Source organism: Hylobates moloch, unplaced genomic scaffold (genome assembly GCF_009828535.3).
Source record: "Hylobates moloch isolate HMO894 unplaced genomic scaffold, HMol_V3 SCAFFOLD_1, whole genome shotgun sequence".
In the NCBI taxonomy this organism is placed as follows: Eukaryota; Metazoa; Chordata; class Mammalia; order Primates; family Hylobatidae; genus Hylobates; species Hylobates moloch.
The window spans coordinates 132,519,307-132,540,719 of record NW_026652276.1 but is presented as its reverse complement, the minus strand read 5'-3'; the positions used below and the strand labels follow the sequence as shown (position 1 = coordinate 132,540,719).

The following is a 21,413-nucleotide window of genomic DNA, read 5'->3' as shown; positions in this document are numbered from 1 at the left end:
ATGATGAAGAAGGCCCTGCACCAAAACTGGATCTTCACATTTATTTTAAACAAATGGCAGGAGATTACAAAACAGGAAGTTCCTTGAACTGTTGATGGGAATCGCCAAGCATGGAGAAATGCCTAGGAGGTTTCTCCCACGTTGATGTAGAATGTTCAGTTCAGCTTAATTCAACTTTTTGCTTTTTCACTGCGTTTATTATTGCTGTGAGGACCAGAAAGGGCTGATGAGGCCCTGCTTCCAAGCATGTCAGTTCACCAGTGGAATTCTGGACAGACAAGAATAAAGCTCTTCTCTCTATATCCTCCACAGAGATAAGGACTTTTCTGCTTTGTTGACAATTATGTTCCCAGCACCTTCATAGCTCCTGGCACATAGCAGGACTTACAAATCTGATGACTGACCCAGCTCTTAATCTTGAGGCATTATAAAGCTCCATTTATTAAACTTTATTTTTATTTTTATAGAGATGAGATCTCTCTCTGTCAACCAGGCTGGAGTTCAGTGATGTGATCACAACTCACTGCAGCCTCAACCACCCAGGCTCAAGTGATCCCCACATCTCAGCCTCCAGAGTAGCTGGGACTACAAGCATGCACCACCATGCCTGGCTAATAAAAAAAATTATTTTTAGAGATGGGGTCTTGCAATGTTGCCCAGGCTGGTCTTGACCTCCTGGACTTGAGTGATCCTCCCACCTCAGCCTCACAAACCATTTACTAAACTTTAATGGGCATAGAGATGACCTGTGGATTGTGTTTGAATGCAGGTTCTGATTAGATAGGTCTGGAGTGGGGCCTGGAATTCTGCATTTATAACTAGCTCCTGGGTGGTGTTGATTGTGCTTATCCAGAAGCATACATTGAGTAGCAAAGGTGTAAGGAAATGGTACCTTTTCTGTGTACCAGGCATAACATTTAGGAGGATGACACATTATTTCATAGAATCATCACAGAGATTTGTTAGGAAGATATGGTATCCCCATTTCCAGGGCTGGAAAGGGAGTTTAAAAATATTCAGAGAATTGCCTGCAGTCCCAGAGATAATAAATGACAGTGCTAGTGATCACTCTGGAAAGTAAAAAAAAGTCCCATGTGAGTGTTAGACATTATTATATTTTTAATAACTTTATCTATATTCAAGGTTGATGATGATCAAAGATCACTTGGTTGTGCATTTGTTTACACCAGGAATTCATTAATGAGTCTTTAACTCTGCATTTTAATGAGAAGTTATTTATCAAAATGTCTCTCCCCATGAGAGAAATGTGTATCACCTAGGCAGGAAATCTAGTTAAGGGAGATCAGTCTTGTTGAAAGGATGTTCAGAATTGAACTACCAGAATCTGCAATGCAAAACGTGTCAGCGAATGTAATATTTGATCATTCATGATGGCCATCTGCTCCAACCCAGATGCTGCAGATGGGGGCATTGGGGGTGGGGGACAGAGATGATAAACTGTGGATGAGGAATCTTCCATCTTTCGCCTACACTGTGAAACCCTTCATTAGCATTATCTCATCTGGCAGTCAACAGGGGGCTTTGCTCTTGTATAAAAATTGCTTAGCAATGAAAATGAATCAGGAAGGATTACAGTCAATAAGCAATAATTTTTCAGACTCAAGATGTAAAGGATAAATCAGTAGCTATAGTAATCATGCCTGTTTTTGTGTGGCCACTCAGCAGTAACTCCAGTGTTTGGACAGAATGCTAAAAAAGAAACTTAGTAATATTCCTTCCAGAAAGTTGGGACATGGGTTGATCACTTTGCCGTGGGCAAGTTCTTTGGTCCCTCCCTTAGAGGTTCTGATTAAGTTCATCCTGTATGGGGTGTGGGAATCTGCACTGCTCCTGAGTCCTTGGGTATTTCAGGGCCCACTGTGAGAGGTGCCACCATATCCCTCGTTTCTGTCACATCCATCAGGTAACCAGGGCTTTTAACCCAACAAGAACAGGTTAGTGAGTGCATTAACCTGTAGGTTGCCAGCCCAAAGCTCTTTCTAACCAGTCACTGGCTCTATTGCATCAGGGATTCTAAAATGATGGTGAAGTACAGAGGTAATGCTGAACCCAACCTTTTCAAAAAAAGTCCCACATTTTATCTTTTTTTCAATACTGAGAGCTATTAGTGTGTCAGAATAGGCAGGAGTAACCCTGCCGAATCTGCTGCCTGCTGGCTTATAAAAGTATAAAACCAGTTGCCCTGGCCCTAAACTAGCTGCTGCTTTCATCTTCTGTCAATACCCAAACAAAGCTACTTACTTTCATGGAAGGCAAAATCCATGTAGAAAAGATTGAAGTTTGTAAATTTCTCACTGGCTGCAATTTTTTTCAGTGTGTTGGAGAGTTGTTCTGCTCTCTGAAGAGAGAGGAAACAGGGAGAATTCCATGAAATCTAGACTTTGACTTTAGTGAGATAATTCAGGCAGAACAAAGAAATCCGTCTTCCCCATCCTACTCTACTTTCATTTCTCCAAGCCATCAGCAGACAGCAGCTCTGCACATTAAATTGTAGTCACGTACAAATGGCCAATGAACATGAGACAAATGTTAACATTCATTAGGAATCAAATCAGTGTAAATTAGTGATACTAGTTTTACCACCCTTGGGATTGGCAAAGGTAAGATAACCATGATATTGAATGTTGTCATGGGTAGGTGAATGAGAATGTCATTAGCTTAACCTTTCTAGACAGCAATTTGGCAATATGGATCAAATCCTTAAACATGGACATACCCTTTGGCCCAGTAATTCTTCTAGGAATTTGTCTCAAGGAAATAGAGATGTACACAGAGACTTACATCTTTAGATATACGATTGTTCATCACAATGCTATTTATCATAGTATAAATTTGGAAACAATCTAAATGTCCAACACCAAAGGATGAAATAAATAATAATATATTCACATGTATAAACTTTAGAATGGTGTGGAGAAACAATTCGTGAACACCGGAAAGCATAAAGAGTATGTGCATTCTCATACTACGTAGGCAAAAACCAAATATATTGATCTCTAGAAGTGGTAATGGGAAGACATACACATATACTAACTTTGGGTGGTGGAATTTTGGGTGATCTTTGTTATTGTTCTTTATGCTTTTTTGTGTTCTCCAAGTTCTAAAAAATTGAAATATGCTTTTTATGTAAAAAATATTTAATAAGTCTTTTGTTTGTTCATTTTTGTTTTTGAGACAGGGTCTTGCTCTGTCGCCCAGGCTGGAATGCAGTGGTGCAATCTCGGCTCACTGCAACCTCCACCTCCTGGGTTCAAGTGATTCTCATGCCTCAGCCTCCTGAGCAGCTGAGACTACAGGTGCCCACCATGACACCTAGCTAATTTTTGTATTTTTAGTAGAGAGGGGTTTCATCATGTTGATCATGCTGGTCTCAAACTCCTGACCTCAAGTGATCCTCCCACCTCAGCCTCCCAAAGTGCTGAGATTACAGGTGTGAGCCACCGCACCCGGCCTCAATAAGTCTTTTACAAAGAGATTATTCACCATCTGTGAAAGAAGTGCAAACCATGTTCTTTGAGCAATGGATTCCCTGAGAGAAGGGAGGAAGGTTCTTATTTACCTTGGGAGAACTTCCGTCATGCATAGGGGCCAACCTCAATCAGCTCTCTCCAACTCCACAACTATGCTCAGGACCAGCTTTAAAAGGTTGTGTGTGTGTGTGGGTGTGTGTGCACACGCGTGCAGGGGAGTGTGTGTACACACGTGTACACACGAGAGAGACAGTGGCTGAGAAACACAGCAGAGGACAGACCCAGAGCGAGACAGAGGGAGACAGGGTGCACCAGGTTCTCTCGGCTCCTCAAGCACCTGGAAGGTTTGATTTTGTTATTCACCAGTTTGGAGACCATCCCCCTGCCAGGATCTCATCCCCAGTGAAAACTCTGCAGCAAACACAGGGAAAGAATGATCAAAGATGGTATCAAAAGGCCTGTGACAGTCATACCTCTGAAGTGAGAGTCCGCAACGTCTTGTTGGAAGACATCCAGCCGTGGCAGGGGCTGACCTGAGAGAGGGAAAACACTTTGATTACAGAGGAACAGGGTGGGTAAGCGGGCCTTGAAGCAAGCCAGTGAGTGCTCACCTGGAGGCAGTTCAGGAAGGAGTACAACTGCGCATAGGTCATGTCTTTATTTAGCTGGCCTGGAAAACAGAGAGGTCTGGTAGATTGCATGCACTCAGCAATAGCAGCATTTAGAGATACTTGGGGGCTTCCCTGCCTCCCTTGCAGAAGGTTGCTATTTCCAGGGGGTTTCCCTGATTTTTCATGCAGCATTGCTCTTGAAGAATGCCTGTGCTTTCCTTTCCGAGCCTCTAGAAATTCAGACCCAGAGTTGAGGAGGAGCCCTGAGGAGCTCACTCCCATATAGAGCTGTGGGCATGGGCCAGGATGGGGCTGGGGGAACTGGCCTCATCTGGACTCAGGAAAAAGAAACGCAAGTATCCTACAGCTCAATGTGAACCAGGATACCTTGAATAAAGCCCTTTAAGAGCAGCACTTTCTCCTGGCCCTGGTATGAAATGCTCCCTGCATGGGGCACAGGGAACATTCGAGGTGGTGGTTGACCTAATCCCCTTTTCTAGGTTTATGAAACACTCAGGTCTGACCGAATTATCCCACACTGAGGGCCTGGCAGGACATTCTGAGTATCTGAAGCTCTGACCACGTAGTTCCCTGTAGTTGGTGAGCTGAAAGCCGGACAAAATGCTTGGGTGGCCCATGGGACGGGAAGGCAGTACCTCATGTCTCTCTTTGTGGCACTGGATTATGGGCTGTCCAGTGGATATCTTATTTGACCCTAATTAGTAGACACCCTTATTTCTTAGTGCAGGTTACAGAGGTATATAATAAAGTGAAAAGTACCAGATGAGTGTTCATCCAGTTTTTCTGAACATCAGCTATAGTCCCGGAATCTGTGGGGGTGATTTCTTCTCTCTTCCAACACTGCTCCACCCCGCCTCCCGCATATCCACCCTACCGAAGCAATTTGACTTTCATGCTGTGGCTGACACACAAAATCCAGGTCTCCCCAAATCTCGGGGGTGAATGACTGACACTGTATCCATTAACACTCCTTACACTCTTGAAAACATAAAGGAAGATAATAGGACCTATCTCAGAATGAAGAGAAAGATTGAAGGTGATAGAACACAGTCTTATTTTTCACTTATACCTCTGATTAGTTAGACTGGAAGATAGATTCAGTTTCCTTGTCAGAGAGAAAAAATTTATTATCTCTCTGTGTGGGTGAGCGAGTCCCAGGATGGGAAAGCCACAGGCTCATTATGGCCACTAAAGTCACAGTGACCCACCAGGTCTGTCTTCTGCACAGGCTTCTGTATCTTCACATTTTAAATGAATCCCAAGCCCTTGGCTTTTGTGCTTGCTTTCATTTTATGGGTCCAACACTGGGCTTCCATTTTCTCCCAAGTTCCTACTTCTACCCACTGAGGCTTTGTTCCCTCCATTTTGTGTGTGTGTGTGTGTGTGTGTGTGTGTGTGTACTTTTTGTCATTTGCTCCCTTCCTGAATGTGTCTCAGCTGTAGTGACTGACATCTTCCTTCTCCACTACCCACCCTGGGTCCTCCATGTGCTCTCCTGGCTTGGCTGTTTCCCTCTGGGGTCTACCACTGAGTTGCAGCCTTCCGTCTCCCCACCTTCTGTGAGGGCCCAGTGTCTGGCTGCTTTTGCCTTGGTGCCTGGTGCCATCTTGTCTCTATGTTGGAACTGGGGCCTCATAGTGAAACTCAGGTAGCCTGGCTCTGGCCCTGCCACCCTTCTGGGCCCTGGTGTGTCCCCTCCCCCTGAGGGGCCGCATCTCTCTGCAGCCTGACAGGAGGTGGCACCTCATGCCTGACCGTGCACTCTCCCCTCCCCACCTTCAGGCCTGGATTGCTTTGATATCCAGAGGGGCCGGAGTTTGTCCTGCTCCTGTGACACTGGGAACTTCATTGTTGGCTCCTCCTCGGGGACGAAGGCCAGCCCTGGCCTTGCTCCACCCTGCCTGACACCCTCTCCTGCTGTCCTTCTGCTGATGGCCAGCACAGCTCCCAATGAGACCCTGAGGGGTACCCCCCTTCTGCACCTCCTCAGTCCCTCTCCCTTTCCCTCTGTGGCCTGGCTCCACCTCCAGCTGGACCTGACTGAGAAAGGGAACATCCTTAGTGTGGGTAGCTAGGTCTGCTGAATAGGATGAGGGCACGTTAGGTGCATTTAGAAGAACCTGGGAAAGTTGTAATGAGTCAGCGTCCCTCCTCTCTGCTGTTTCTGCCTGTTAGAGGGTAGGGACTCTGGGGCTGGTCATGTGGCAGATTGGCTAGGGGTGCTTGCGATGGGCTTATGGTTTCGAGGAAGGGAAGAGGGAAATGGTTCTTACACTTTCTGTTTTATTGGCAGTATCAGTTGGTCCCTCACTCTTTCTTTTTAAGCATTACCTTTCATCTTTGTTTCTTTAATGTAATTTTGGCCTATTGATCCTACCTCTATGGGGTGCATGAAGAGAGGTTGTGTCTGTGACTCCCTGGTTAGAAAGTCCATCCAGATAGGAAAGCTGATCAAGAAAGCCCAGGGGCAGGCCAGGAGGACTGTCCCACGTGGCCAGGAATCACCAGGGGCTGAGGAGCTCTGTCTATGTATATCTGTGTGTCTGTGTGTCTGTGTCTCTGTCTTCGTGTGTGTCTGTGTATGTGTGTTTCTGTGTCTGTGTGTGTGTATGTGTCTGCTTGTGTGTATCTGTGTGTGTCTGTGTCTGTGTGTGTATGTTTGTGTGTGTCTGTGTGCCTGTGTGTGTGTTGTGGGGAGCCAGCGGGCTGTCCCAGTGTTTGCCATAAGCTCCTCTGAAGATCAAAGGTGTGTTCTTCCCTAGCTGGCTTAGTGACGGTTTGTGACTTCATCATCTGTAACTTCTTTAGGGCAGGGTCTCTGGTATCTATTTAATTCTGGAAACATAACTGAAATCTTAGGTACCGTAGAAACTTAGTACCAACAAAGATCAGTCACATCTCCATGCAATGCCATGTAAATGTGTTAAAATCACATTCATTCAGACAGAGGGAAAGGACGTGATAAAATAGAAACACCAAGGTATTTTAAAAAGACATTTGGTTTCAAGTTTAAGAGTAATTGGGGCAAGATGAAGTTGCTGTTTTGTGGCAGAAGCCCTTCAAGGCAGGCCCACTAGCAGACGAACTTGCAGCCAGGAGTCCCTGGCTTCTTTTCCATAGTCTAACCCTTGGGATGGCTCCAGAATGCCTGTGACTTGCCCATCCTCATGGGCACTCTGCACATTCGCTGTCAGGGTCCATGTGCTGAGTTCCCTAGCGGAGTTGTCTTTTCCCTCTCATTTGAGGACACAGATTGCATCTTATGTCATCTTTACTCAAAAGCACAGAGTAGGAATCTCAGAGATATTTCTGGAATGATTGACTTCCTCACAGATCATGGCTGAGAAGACTTGTGACTGGCCAAGCTTGACTTTTCTCAAAAGACCCACGTCAGTAGAACCCCAATGTATGAGGCTTGCTGTCTGGTAATTCCTCACAAGGACAATAAACTCTCACCAGGAATTTTAGTGACTAGTAGAGGCTGTGGGGTGCCCCAGCCCTTGGCAGCCAGTGACGGACTGGGTAGTGAGTCACAAACCTGGCTGAGGAGGAGGGATACGAGGAGAGATTCGTCACCCCCTCCTCCCTGGCAGGAGTGAGACAGCCACCTGCTCTTGTTCTGGGCCTCTGTGACCTGCTGAGTGGGTGTTGTGGCATCTAACCCTGCCTTCACTGGTTGCTCAGGCTGAGTTCCTGCCTGTCCTTCTGAGGGGAAAGGAGACAGCAGAGACTGTGTCACTGACCAGGGGGTCTCCTACCATGTCTCTGTTTCCTCAACTCTTTCTTAATTTTTAAGAAGTGGCCAAAGTCAAGTCTAGACACTATGATCACCACATTTCTAGGCCCAAATAAATGGAACTCGCCCTCTTCCCCCTACTTTTTTTCTTTGCATAGCACCCTTAGCACAACCCTTAACATGGTGCCCAGGAATCAGACTTGAGTTCCCAGCTGCTGACTAAGATGAGATCTATAGTGGCCTGGGCAGGGCAACCAAACCCCGAGGCCGCTCAGCACGAACCCTGCTTCACTGCTGGCTCAAGATCCAAAGATGGGGTTTGGAGTGAGAGCAGAAGAGAGACAGCGTGAGAGCAGTAAATAAAATTACTGTGGTTAATGAAAGCATCTATCTCACAGGGTCGTTTTAAGAATCACACCTTCTCGGCTGGGCACAGTGGCTCATGCCTGTAATCCCAGCACTTTAGGAGGCTGAGGCGGGTGGATCAGCTGAGATCAAGAGATCGAGGCCGGCCTGGCCAACATGATGAAACCCCATCTCTACTAAAAATACAAAATATTAGCCCAGTGCGTTGGTGGGCGCCTATAATCCCAGCTACTCGGCGGGCTGAGGCAGAAGAATTGCTTGAAGCTGGGAGGCAGAGGTTGCAATGAGTTGTGATCGCACCACTGCACTCCAGCCTGGGTAACATAGTGAGACTTCATCTCAAAAAAAAAGAAAGAACGAAAAAAAAGAATCACACCTTCCTAATGTGGCCCCCTCTTGAAGTCTGTCATCTTGTGTGTTATGAGTCCTGTCAAAGGAGGTCTGGGGATGCTGGACAAATCTCACCTACTTCCCCAGCCTTTCTAGGAAGGACCCTGATGCTTTGTTGAGAAATTTATAATTTATTTCCCATGGCAACCAGGCAGCAGAGATAATTTAGGATGTGAATAATTACTTCTAAGCATCAAACAAATTTTAGATGGTTTCAACTTTCTCCTTGATTGGATTTGTTTTTTCAAAACTACTGATGTTTCTATAGAACAAACTTGTTCTACCTTTTTCTTCTTCCCATTTTGTACTGTACATGCTAGGGTGTGATTAGCAGCCCGAGAGAGTCCACTTGAGAAGGACAAAGCAACATCTAGAGCCGTCTCTCAACCTTGCATGACTGACAGTCTTGATTTTGAGGTGCTGTCTCATGCATTGTAGATGTTTAGCAAACCCCCTGGCCTCTACTCGCTAGATGCTAGTTGCACCTCTCTTCTTTTTTTTTTGAGACTGAGTTTCACTCTTGTTGCCCAGGGTGGAGTGCAATGGTGTGATCTCAGCTCACTACAACCTCCGTGTCCTGGGTTCAAGCGATTCTCTTGCCTCAGCCTCCCAAGTAGCTGCGATTACAGGTGCCTGCCACCATGCCCGGCTAATTTTTTTGTATTTTTTGTAGAGACAGGGTTTCACCATGTTGGCCAGGCTGGCCTTGAACTCCTGACCTCAGGTGATCTGCCCACCTCGGCTTCCCAAAGTGCTAGGATTACAAGCATGAGCCACTGCACCCAGCCTAGTTGCACCCCTCTTCTATCTCCAGATGTGACAAAAGCAGGGTGGGGGTGAGTGGATTGCCCACAGTTGAGAACCACTGCCCTAGAGAATCAACAGAAGTGGACAAATCCCCCAATCATCCTTTTTTCTTCCCTCAGTCCTTTCCAAATTGCAAATTGCAGGGAGTCATTCTTACATACCATTTTTACTTTTTTTTTTTTTTTTTTTTTTTTAGACAGAGTTTTTGTTTGTTTGTTTTTCACTCTTGTCACCCAGGCTGGAGTGCAATGGTGCGATCTCGGCTCACTGCAACCTCTGCCTCCTGGATTGAAGTGATTCTCCTGCTTCAGTCTCCTGAGTAGCTGGGATCACAGGTGTGTGCCACCATGCCCTGCTAATTTTTGTATTTTTAGAAGAGACGAGGTTTCACTATATTGGCCACGCTTGACTTGAACCCTCGACCTCAGTTGATCCACCCGCCTCGGCCTCCCAAATTGCTAAGATTACAGGCATGAGCCACTGTGCCTGGCCTCGTTCTTACATTCTTACATACATTTTTCCTTCCCCCAGTCCTTTCCAAATTGCTTGGGGTCACTCTTACATTTGGTCTCATATTTATGAAACCAAACATGTCTCATAAATCAAGTGAATTGCTTGGCATATCGGAGAGAATTTATGGAGGTGGCATAACCAGAGTTCGTGGAAAGAAAATGGGATTTGAAATCAGAAAAATGGAAGTCAAGTCGCTATTACTGTGATGAAGTAAATTGGGAACAAACTTCCCTGCCCTCAGCTTCTCTTTCCAAAGCATTTCTTAGTGTAGGAGAGACATTTGGAAATCTGAAAGGATCAGTTGAGGGCAGATGTACAATTTTCATATCCCGTGGTTCAAAGAGACATTCTTAGCCCAGGTTGGTGTCCTTTATGCATGCAAAGCAGCCCAGAATGGAGTGAAGTTCCATATGTGATCATGTTATTTCTAAGGGGGTGTAGTCAAAGTTGCATCAACAGGAAGAATATGCTCTACTTAGGTGAGGCTGGACAGTGTTTTGCTTGGATAATAATACTTCTGACACATGAGTAACTCAAGAGGAAAATGGTTTCATCCTTACTGGTGGAGAATCTGGAATGTGGGCATCCACCATTGTCACTCCAACTAACAGACCAGAGCCTTTGAGAGCTAGCTAAAGGACCCTTACTCTTTTCCCAGGTGGGGAGAGGCAGAATTTCCTGAGGGAGAAGTAGGGGGTTTGTCTTCAACAGGGACTGCAGGAAGAGGACAAGGGAAGACTGGAAAGATTCACACAAAGTTGTATATGCAAGAAAAGGCTCTTGATGGTCTGAAATGGGAAATCTTGCTCCCCACCCACTCCCTCTAAGGAAGGCGTGAAGGAATGAGTTTCAGGTCTTCTTTGAATTTCTCACTTGACTCCGAAGAAGGTGCTTGGACTGCCAGGACCTTTTAGTGGGTTGGGCTCAGGAGGTGAGTGGGGTAACACCAGGCAAGGGATAGCCCCTTCTTCATGATAGATTGGTGCAGGTACTGTCAATATGGGGCTGAGAGGAGGGTACCCAGGCCTCTTCTTATAGATGCTCATCAGGGAAGACTCAGGCCAGCTCCCTGTTCCTCTTCCTTGCTCAATTTTCTTCCTATGGCACTTACCACCTTCTGATATACTTTTGAGTCACTTTCCCATTGTAATATACGCTTTCTGTGGGCAGGAACTTAGGACTATTGTGTTTTCTGCTGGTTACCCTGAGCCTAGAACAGTGCCTGGCACATAATTGGCACTTAATACATTCTCCTCTGAAATACAGAAAGCAGAGCCCTGCTACAACATATTCAGTGAGCTCTGTGGCATTTGGCAAGCTACCTAACCTCTCTGAGCCTTGGTTTTTTCATCTATAAAATGAAATTATTGTGGTTGATGAAAACATCTATCTCACAGGGTTAAGGATCACACCTTCCTAATGCGAATTACTAGCACTTTTATGTTATTTGTACAGTATCGAGAATATTTGAGTTGCCATTAGAAGGTCCCAGGGACATTTTAAAGCCTTTCGGAGCTAAGGACCCCAAGAGAGTGTAGAAGCAGGAAATGAGCAGGCTGGAGGACCATGCTCTAGAGAATTCTAACAGGCCACCAGGAGGCAATTACCATTGAGGTTCAGAGAAATCCGTCTTTGACTCATGAGTCTGTCTCCTGTTTGGGCTTCCTCAGCTCATTTTACATTTCACCTTCTGTCAGAGGAGTTTCCTGGTTTGAGCACTTACCTTTCAATGTGTCCTAATTCTTCATGAATTACTTCTACCCTTTCTGCCTTTGGATCTGATTCTGCTCACCTCTGGACAATGATCTTTAGATACTGTACCTGGGGGCTCTTGCCTTCATCAACTCTGATCCATGTTCCATGATGGCATTTTAGGCACATTTCTGTATGGTTTGAACCACATATACACTGAACTGTATATACACTGATGTTATTAAAGAGTAAAAGAATCTTCAAATTGATACCGAGAGGGTGATATCTGTTGTGCAAATTATCCCAGAGAAAGGTTCCATCTGGTAAGCCATACAAAATAACATGGCTGCCATTGGGCAGGTGGGAATTTAGATGCTTCAGAGTCTGCATGACGTTGGAGTAGAGTTTCTCAGGAGTGGTCATGGCTGGGACTGGGTCACTCTTCCTGTTGGTGGAATAAACAGAAAATATCTTGGTTGATTGTAAGGATAGATGCATGCAAGTTGCACGCCAATACAAGATACATCTCACACACACACAGACATGCACACACACACAGTGTGGTGGTCATTGGAGCTATTTGCAAAATATTCCTGGATTTCCACCTTTCTGGCACATAGTCAGACTGTACTTACCGACTTCCTTGTGGTTCAGTGAACTATGTGACTAGTTCTAACCAATGAGTGGTGAACTGAAGTGATGTGTGTCATATTTGGTGATGTGACACCTTCTAGAATGCTCTTTTTCTTTGCATGGGTATAGGCAATGTTCTAGATAGCTGCTTCACCAATCTGAGTCCTGGAACAGAGTCCCATGGTGATCTCTGATAGACAAGTAGTGTGAGAGAGACGTAAACATTTGTTGCTCTATGCTACTAAGATTTTAGGGGCTGTTTGTTCCTTTGTTCCTGTAGCATAAACTCACTGGCCTGACTTACACACAGTTTTTGAAATGAAAGGGGTATGGCGTTGCTTATGACTTATTTGACACTTTGAGTCTGTAACTTGGTCTTTAAAACTTTTCACATGTATCACAGTTAGGAAACAGAATCTTACTGATGAAGTTATATTATACGTCCACACTATATCTTGCTTTTTATCCTTCAGTTTCTACACTGGATTTGGACTTGCATGCATTTCCTGATGGATTTCTATTCCAGGCTGTACCCTGCAACGACATTTCCAACAAACAATTCCAGCCTGCATTATTGTCTTGATATAGTAGTGCTTGTGCTCTATAGAGGGTATTTGAATTTTTAAATTATATTTTCTCTCCTTAGTTCATAAAAGTTAGTAAAATAAAAAAAAAAGTACTGAAAGTAGTTATGAGAGACACAGGCCTAAAATCAAAGCATGTCAGACAAAGGTGAAGCTCCTAAGTGAGCTGAAAGTGACGAATCTTTACCCTCAATTAGACACTTATTGAATTTAAGCTGATTGACTTATTTTCATTTGGTTTGGAAAAAAAGTAAGGAACGTACAAAATACTACAAAGACATCATTTGAAGTTATGTTAAAATGGCACTCATTGGTTGATTTAAAGTTATGTTTAATTGGGTGCTACGCTCACCACCTGAGTGATGAGGTCATTTGTACTTCAAACCTCCGCATCATACAATAATATATCCATGCAATGAACTGGCATATGTACCCCCATATCTAAAATAAAAGTTGAAATTATTTTAAAAAGCTATGTTTAAAAGGCAAGCGGTGCTAAAATATTTTTGGCATTAATATATGTTTATTATTATTCATTTCTTTGTACAACTGACTTTTGCACACACCTTCAGGAACACATCAAATTTGGATTAGGATCCTAACCTGCATTAACTTGGGAGTAGAATACAGAATTTTCTAGGGTTTTCATCTACTCTTTATGCTCTAACTGCCTGTCTTTACCCTAAATGGAATATTGCTACAGCGTTACTTTCTCTTTTGCATACTTAAAATTCCAGTTTCCCTAATGGTCCTGTAGTGGGTTAAATAGTGTCCCTGAAAATGTGACATTACTTGAAAATAGGGTCTTTATGGTTGTTATTAGTTAAGATGAGGTCATGTTGGATTAGTGTGGGCCTTAAATTCAATGACTGAATCCTTATTAGAAGAGGAGAGGACACACAGACACACACCAGGAGGAAGGCCATGTGAAGACAGAAGCAGACACTGGGGTTACGGCTGCCACAAGCCAAAGAGTGCTGAGGATCGCTGGGAGCCACCAGAAGCGGAAAGACAAAAGGAAAGATTTTTCCCTGGAGCTTTCAGAGGGAGCATGGCCCCCCGGACACCTTGATCTTGGACTTCAAGCATCCAGAACTGTGATGGAATACATGTCTGCATTTTGAGTCATCCAGTTTTGGTACTTTGTTATGGCAGCTCCAGGGAACTTAATACAGATTGTGAACCAGATAAAATAAGTCCATCACTCAGAGGCTGGACCCAGGGCATAAGTGATATGGGAAGAGGGGACAGAAAGGGGCCCCCAGGGATCCGTAATTCTCACTTTTAAGGGAGCTCATAAATGAATATTGGCACTGCCTTTTCGGAGGGCAATTTTTCAAAATGTATCCAAATTTGAAGTTGGCTTAACTTTTGACCTTGGAATTCCACTTTCAAGAAGTTATCCTATAGTAACATTTCCACAAATGTGCAAAAATATACATATGAGTATTGCAATATTGCTTGGTATAGTGTACAACTGGAAAAAGATAAAAGCCTAAATACATTAATTATGGTACGCCCACACAATAGAACTCTATATAGCCATTAAGAAGAATAAAATAACTAGATATCATTGGTTGCACAACATTGTGAATTGGGAATGCCACTGAATTTTTGCTTTAGAATGGTTAGTCTTACATTATGTGAATTTCACTTGAATTAAAAAAAGAAGTAATTTGTATGTATTAATATAGAAAGATGGCTAAAAAGTATTGTTGACTACAGCAATACTTTTGGTGCTGTGGGGGTAGCCAGTAGGGTGGCAGTTGTGGTTGGTGTATGTGCTTCTAAACTATGTAATGGATTGCTAGAGTCTCCTAAGGGGGGAGAAAAAAAGATGTCTAATTTTACAAACCCTCAGGGTGTAGAACTGCATGCTAATTTCATGTTTTCCATTGTCATGAAAAAATTACACTATTTAAAAAATAAAAATCTTCCTAACCTGATAAAAAGCAGCTACAACGATTTGCAACTAGGTTGCCTACCTACTAGAGCAGAAGCGTGGGGAGGGGCTTTGACTTGATTCTCATATACACAGAAGCAACACTGAAGAACCTGCCCAAAGTATCTAGGTTCCATATTCACTGTGTGTTTGAAGTGTGATAGCAAGGGTGAAATGAAAGGCAAGCTGGGTGTCTGTATCCTTTCTTCTGTCATTGGTAAAGCTGGCACACACTGCCTATTCACTTTTGCCTTGCCACACTTTTTTTTTTCCTGCTGATACAGCCACGCTTTGGCACAAAGCAATTATGCTGAGCTAATGTTCTCCAACCATGTAAGGGCAAGATGAGTTAAGATGGACAAAGTCTCCCCGAATCCCCATTGAATAATTTTTTTTTGGTTAGAGGCACAACCCTGATGCTAAACGAAGAATCTGAGCTAATTTGTACTTATGAAAGGGCCCCCACAAATTAAGCAAGCATAATCAACATGGCTAATTGCTAAGTGAAATCAAAATGGAAGCCTTGGTGCTGCTAATGGAACATTCTCCAGTTATCTTTGTTTCACCTTGTACAACTACATAATTTACTTCTAATTTGCATAGCAAAATCAACCAACTCTTAGCTCAGGTAAGGGCAAGGAAGTCTATGTGACTCATGGGGCGATCACCCCTTCCAGATGCCATAGAAGGTGCTTTTTGACTTCTGTCCCTGAAAAGTTTTCTTTTCTTTTTCTTTCTTTTTTGAGATGGAGTCTCACTCTGTTTCCCAGGCTGGAGTGCAGTGGCGCGATCTCGGCTCACTGCAACCTCTGCCTCCCGGGTTCAAGTGATTCTCCTGCCCCAGCCTCCCAAGTAACTGGGACTACAGGTGTGCACCACCACACCCAGCTAATTTTTCTATTTTTAACAGAGACGGGATTTCACCATGTTGGCCAGGATGGTCTCAATCTCTTGACCTCGTGATCTGCCTGCCTCAGCCTCCCAAAGTGCTGGGATTACAGGCGTGAGCCACTGCGCCCAGTCCCCTGAAAAGTTTTCAAGGCCATTTTGATCTGTGTATTTTTTTCTCCTCTGGTGATGTTTGGGGGAGACTTTATGCTAGTATTCTGGAGACCAAAGAACCCTAGTGGTTGAGGATTATCTCCTAGGTCTCTCTGGTGTCTGCCAAAGGACGAATGGGCTAAGCTGAAGGTGTCTAACTCTTTTCAACCCAAGTGTCCCAGGCATCTGCCACCCTGGATTTGTCTGCCCACTCCAGGGTCCCGGCACCCCTTCTCACACACCAGCGAGCTCACCCCAGACACTCAGATGGATAGGTGAGAGATTGAGAGTGCTCAGCTAACAGAGAAGATGTGAAAACCAGCCTGTGGCACAGTGGCCACACTGGGGAAAATAATGAGAGAGAAATTGGTACTCACTGACATGCTCTCACACATGTCAGGAACAAATGGCCGAGCTCGGAACAGATGAAGAGCCTCACTCCTGAGGGTGGCTCTGAAGCCTGTCCCGCCCTAATGAATTGTGTCTGATCAGGCAAAATAAGCCTGATCATTTCATTACCCTGGCAGGTAAGCCAGCCAGATTTCACCTGGCTGGTGCCAGAGAGAGAGGTATCCCTTCTCAAGGAAGAAACTGACCAGCCTGTGCAGAAAACCAACTTCCTAGAACCATAGCTAAAGCCCAGATCACTGTAGTGATCAAGTGCTCACACCTCACTCACAGCTAGCATTTGTGTTTTTGAAACACCCAGGTAAGAGGGTTAGCTCTTTTCTTCATGCCAGTCAGTTGCAATCATATTGTTGGGCTCCCATCCAATCCCCTTGAAGAGAATTTTTTTTTTTTTTTTTTTTGATAGAGACAGGGTCTTGCTCTATCACCCAGGCTGGAGGGCAGTGGTATGATCATAACTCACTGCAGGGTTGAACTCCTGGGCTCAAGCTATCCTCCCACTTTAGCCTCCTGAGTAGCTGGGGAGAAGGGGCATCTTGATACAGACTAGGAATGGGATGAGGACTTCCATATTACCCCATGCATAGAGATACATTAAATGTCCCTTAAAAGTGGGTGTGGCCTGGAACACGCTGGCTGGTTGGAACTTCCTTATCATTCCCTTTGCTACCCATGTCTCTCACTGAGGAGACTGGGAGAGAGAATTCCTCCGAGCAGCAGGAGCTCTTTCCATTCCCTTGCCTGCTGGCTTTTCTATCATCTGAATAAATAGCATGGATTGTTTCTCACTAGTCCAGGCTCCTTGGGGCCTGCGACCTTTCAGTGCCTGGGCTGACTTCCTCTTAACGCAGTACTGGTCAACTGCCCAGGGCATAACCTGAAGCGTTGGCATTGAAGAAAAACAATGGTTGGGGGCAGACGGGCACAGACACCCTGTGTGGGTGGTCCTGGCTCTCTCCATAAGATGAGAATGTATAACTTATACTTTCTGTGTATGCTCCTAAGAATATGATGCTTGTATGAATGCCATCTGTCCCGTGATGGTCCACTGTAACAAATGAAACCATATCCATTTATGGGGCTAGTGCTAGATGCTTGTATAATTCTATGGAATTTCCAGCAATTACCATGTTCATTTCAGGGATGCTGTGCTGGGATGTTGGCAAAGAGTTGTCACTGGCCTTTATGATTGGATGTTCTGAGGCCATTCCCATTTCCCACCACTGCCTCTGCCACCCCAAGGTTCTGCTGCTGCAGCTCCCCAACATCTGCCTTGTTTTCAGGAATGTTTCTCTTTCCATATCATTCACATTACATGGCCCTCAAGGGCAGTGATCCGAAAAGCGCAAAGGAAGCTGAGTTAGCCTAAATCAAACTGAGCAGGGTTACAATGAGAAAGCCAGGTTCTCCATGTGATCTTTCTTTTTGACTTCTTGATGCTAAAAGCTATCTTCCAATCGTGACCCTCATTCATTTAACCAGTATTTGTTGAGTAACTGGATGAGTTTAGAGAATTGAGAAGAAAGCACATAAATGTGTCACTTCAGTAAGAGCTAGCATTGTCATAGAAAAAGAAAAGAAAAAAGTCAAGCAGATATCCTAAAACTTGTTCCAGGACAGACTTAATTATATAACTCCTTGCTGCTTGAGCTTTTTATAAAATCCCTTTGCTCATTTTGGGAAATCTACTCCACCTTGACGTTCTGGCAGATGGGGAGGTATAGTTGCCATCTGTCTTTATTTTTTTAACCCCTCCACAGGACATCACAAAGTGGGCACCACAGGGACATCCCATACTGCCAACTCTGTTCTTTCACCCAAATGCTTGCTGCTTCTCTACCCAGATCCCCAGCAGGGGAGAGGCTGGCACAGGTCTCTGGCTGATGTCTGCCTGCCCTTTAGCTCTTTGGGAAAGGAAAAGTAGGACTGGGCTGGAGGGGTCTGGGTAAGCAGGTTGTGTTGGAAAAGTACAGTTTCGGGGATTTTGGCTTTTGGAGCCAGAGCCTCTTTCTGCACATGTTCTTTATTCAGTATAGTCAGTTTGCTCTCTGTTCCTCTCTGGAAGGATATGCTCTGGGGGCTGGGGAAGCAATGGCTGGTCTGACCATAGCTTTGTTCTGTTTCATGATGGCAGCTAGAGCCTGAAGCATGGTGCTTCTCCTTCCATTAGCTCCTTGATGTCAGGAGCTGTGGCTTCTTTGTCATTGTATCCGTATCCTAGAGCCTGGCACAGTGCTTGGCACATCGTGGTGCTCACTGTATATTTAAAAAAGTGAATAAGTCAAAGAAAGGAAATAAGACAGTGTGGACTATAGACAGGGAATGGAATTTGGTTAGATAACCTGGTTTGGCTCCCAGCTTTGACGCTCAATACCAGAACAGGCAAGTTCCTTATCCTTGCCAAATCAGTTTCCTCATCTGTAAAATGGGACAATCATCCTTGCCTCTTAGGGCTGCTGGGAGGATGGAATGATAAAGAGTGATGTACCTCTTGGTTCATGGCAGTCCTTAAAGGGTGTTTGCTGTTTACTGGAAAGTCCCAGGTGGCTCTTCACAGACCTTGGTGCCCAGCATGTAGCCTTGGCCAACTTGGGGTTCTGGGGACAGCAGTAAACCAGCCTAAGGGCACCAAGGTGACATCTGGCATATCAGAGTCTCTGGATCATTGTGGTATCTCCTGCCCTGAGCTCACTTCACTGATTATGTCTGCATCTCCTTTGCCATCTGAATTTTATCTGTGTGGGCAAACACACTTTAATACTATTGATTTTTGTTTTCAGCACAGGCTTGGAAAGCGTGGCAAGTGAAATACAGGAAAGCAAACGAGGAGTGAGCAGGATGGCCCACTTCTAGCACAGTTGGGGTGGAGTCCAGCTCTGCCATTAATCAACCCTGTTGCCTCGGGCAAATCATGAACCTCTTTTGGCCTTCCTTTCCTGTTTCCTAAAATATCGAGTGGGTGGCTATTGCTACTGGGGAGTTGCTCTAAATCCTGTCTCACCATTTTTTTTTTTGGCCACAATCACAGGACAGATGGCATTCATACATGCATCATATTCTTAGGGGTGTACACAGATTTTGAGAAACCTCCCCAAATGTTATATAGGAACTAAGGAATTCACCATTTTGAAGTTACTACCAATACCAGCAGTTTAGCAAAATTACCTTCTCGCTATGGGCCATGGGCATATATAGGATTGGCCATGAGTTATCCGCAGTTTCTTTGCAAATGCTGTAGGTCTGTGTGTCTAAGCTGTCTCTTCCACATGAGGAAGTAAAATAGATCAGAATATGAGTGAGATCAATGTTCTTATGGGGTAGCTGTGCTTCTGCCTTATTTTATTAAAAAAATCACAATTCCCAATCTTGGGTTCTCAGTCAGTAGTAGCACATCTCTTGTGATATAACTGATCAGGACACACCCATTTGTTGTTACATCAGAGTTGATAATTAATGGAGCAGATATTTTCAAAAGAGGCTTTCAGCGTCACAGATTGGTACTGTTGATTTCACATGTGTCCAGGATTTGCTTTTGTTTTTTTTTTTTTTTTTGAGATAGAGTCTTGCTCCGTCACTCAGGCTGGAGTGCAGTGGCACGATCTCAGCTCATGGCAACCTCCGTCTCCTGGGTTCAAGTGATTCTGCTGCCTCAGCCTCTCATGTAGCTGATTGCAGGCACATGCCACCACGCCCAGATAATTGTTGTATTTTTAGAAAAGACAGGGTTTCACCATGTTGGCCAGGCTGGTCTCAAACTCCTGACCTCAGGTGATCTGCCTGCCTCAGCCTCCCAAAGTGCTGGGATTATAGGTGTGAGCCCCTGTGCCTGGCCGTGCTTCTAAGATAGAGAAATTCAGTTGAACAGCAGGCTGCTATAATGGAGTGGAGTTGGTGAGGAGAGGGTGGGGAAGAGCCCAGAGCCAAAGAATCTTGAAAATACTTTTTCTCAATAACTCACCCATTGCAGACATCATTTCCAACCATGGCATATACAACGATGGCAGGATAGTCCAACATCTTGTTTCTAGACAAACTGAGAAGGCATAGATGGAATCTGAATGCCAGATACTTGGAAATCTAGTTTTGTAGCCAGTGACACAGGCTGGGCCTTTGAAAACCATCTTGGTATGACTACCCTCTTGGCAAACCTTTTTGCTGTTTTTCTTTCATTCTAGTACAGCCAACCACCACTCCCACTTCCCATGTATTCTCTATAATCATTATCCCAGTTGCCTATTAGAGAAAGGCCACATAAATGCATAAAATTGAAAAGAATGGATTGAGGTCCTGGGTAAATAGACACAATACTATCTTCTTGGCATCTTTCACAGCAATTGCATCAATAAGCACAGGTGAGTTATTGGGTTACTTGTGTCCATGTTCTTAGGATATCCTGGCAGCCGTGGACCCATAGTCAACTTTGAAAAGGCAAAGTCTTCTTGAGGCTTCCAGTCAGGACACCTCGAGCCTTGCTTCTGAATTTCAAGCCCCAAATAAACACAAAAAAATGTTTTCTCATTCATAAAGCAGGAATATGACATCATCCTTTTGTCTGTCAGAGCTAAGTTTTACCAACTTTGTATGCATTTTTATTACCCTTCTTTGAGGACATATGCAAATTAATCACTTTCTATGCTCACTGGCCCAAGGAGTGATATCCTTGAGTTTGGATAGTGACTAACAAGCTATTTATGCTCAGTAAAAATGATTATGGGGTAATAACAGAGTTTTCTTTCCTTATTCAAAATGAGAAACCAAATTAAAAACAACTTCTTATCTTCCACTTACCTTTCTATAAATTTCTTCAGGTTTCGGGAAGATGCACCTGAATAATTAAAATTAAGAAAACAATTAAAGTTAGTGAGTTCAATTTCACACTATCAGTATGGGAGTCTGATTGACTGAACACATGAAAGCAGCATTACTGTTTGGTCAAAGGTTGTTCCGACCAACACATTGATGGAAATAATTTCCTTCCAATCAGTTTCTGTAGTGTTTAATCCTGGAACTCTCCTTAAGGGCTTTTCTGTTTATTTAGCAGTATATTAACAAAACCAAAATTTATTTGGATTCATGGGTCTTCAGACATTTCCTAAGCATAAATGAGTAAATCTTCTAGTAGATGTGAGAAAAGAGTATATATCTACTACCAAAGAGACAAACTACCGAAAATATTAA

At 44.2% G+C, this 21,413-nt stretch overlaps 1 protein-coding gene across 2 annotated transcripts in view; it reads right to left on the bottom strand.

Annotated features, from left to right (window-relative positions):
- AOAH (acyloxyacyl hydrolase) overlaps positions 1–21,413 on the bottom strand; it is a 210,542-nt gene that overhangs the window by 14,015 nt on the left and 175,114 nt on the right. For both annotated transcript variants that reach the window (XM_032758314.2, XM_058445671.1), the window contains 6 exons: positions 21,024–21,060; positions 20,194–20,268; positions 11,900–12,072; positions 4,103–4,161; positions 3,965–4,024; positions 2,263–2,359 (listed from right to left, as the gene is read on the bottom strand). In XM_032758314.2, coding sequence (XP_032614205.1) covers positions 2,263–2,359; positions 3,965–4,024; positions 4,103–4,161; positions 11,900–12,072; positions 20,194–20,268; positions 21,024–21,060 — 501 coding nt within the window. The remainder of the gene's footprint in view (positions 1–2,262; positions 2,360–3,964; positions 4,025–4,102; positions 4,162–11,899; positions 12,073–20,193; positions 20,269–21,023; positions 21,061–21,413) is intronic.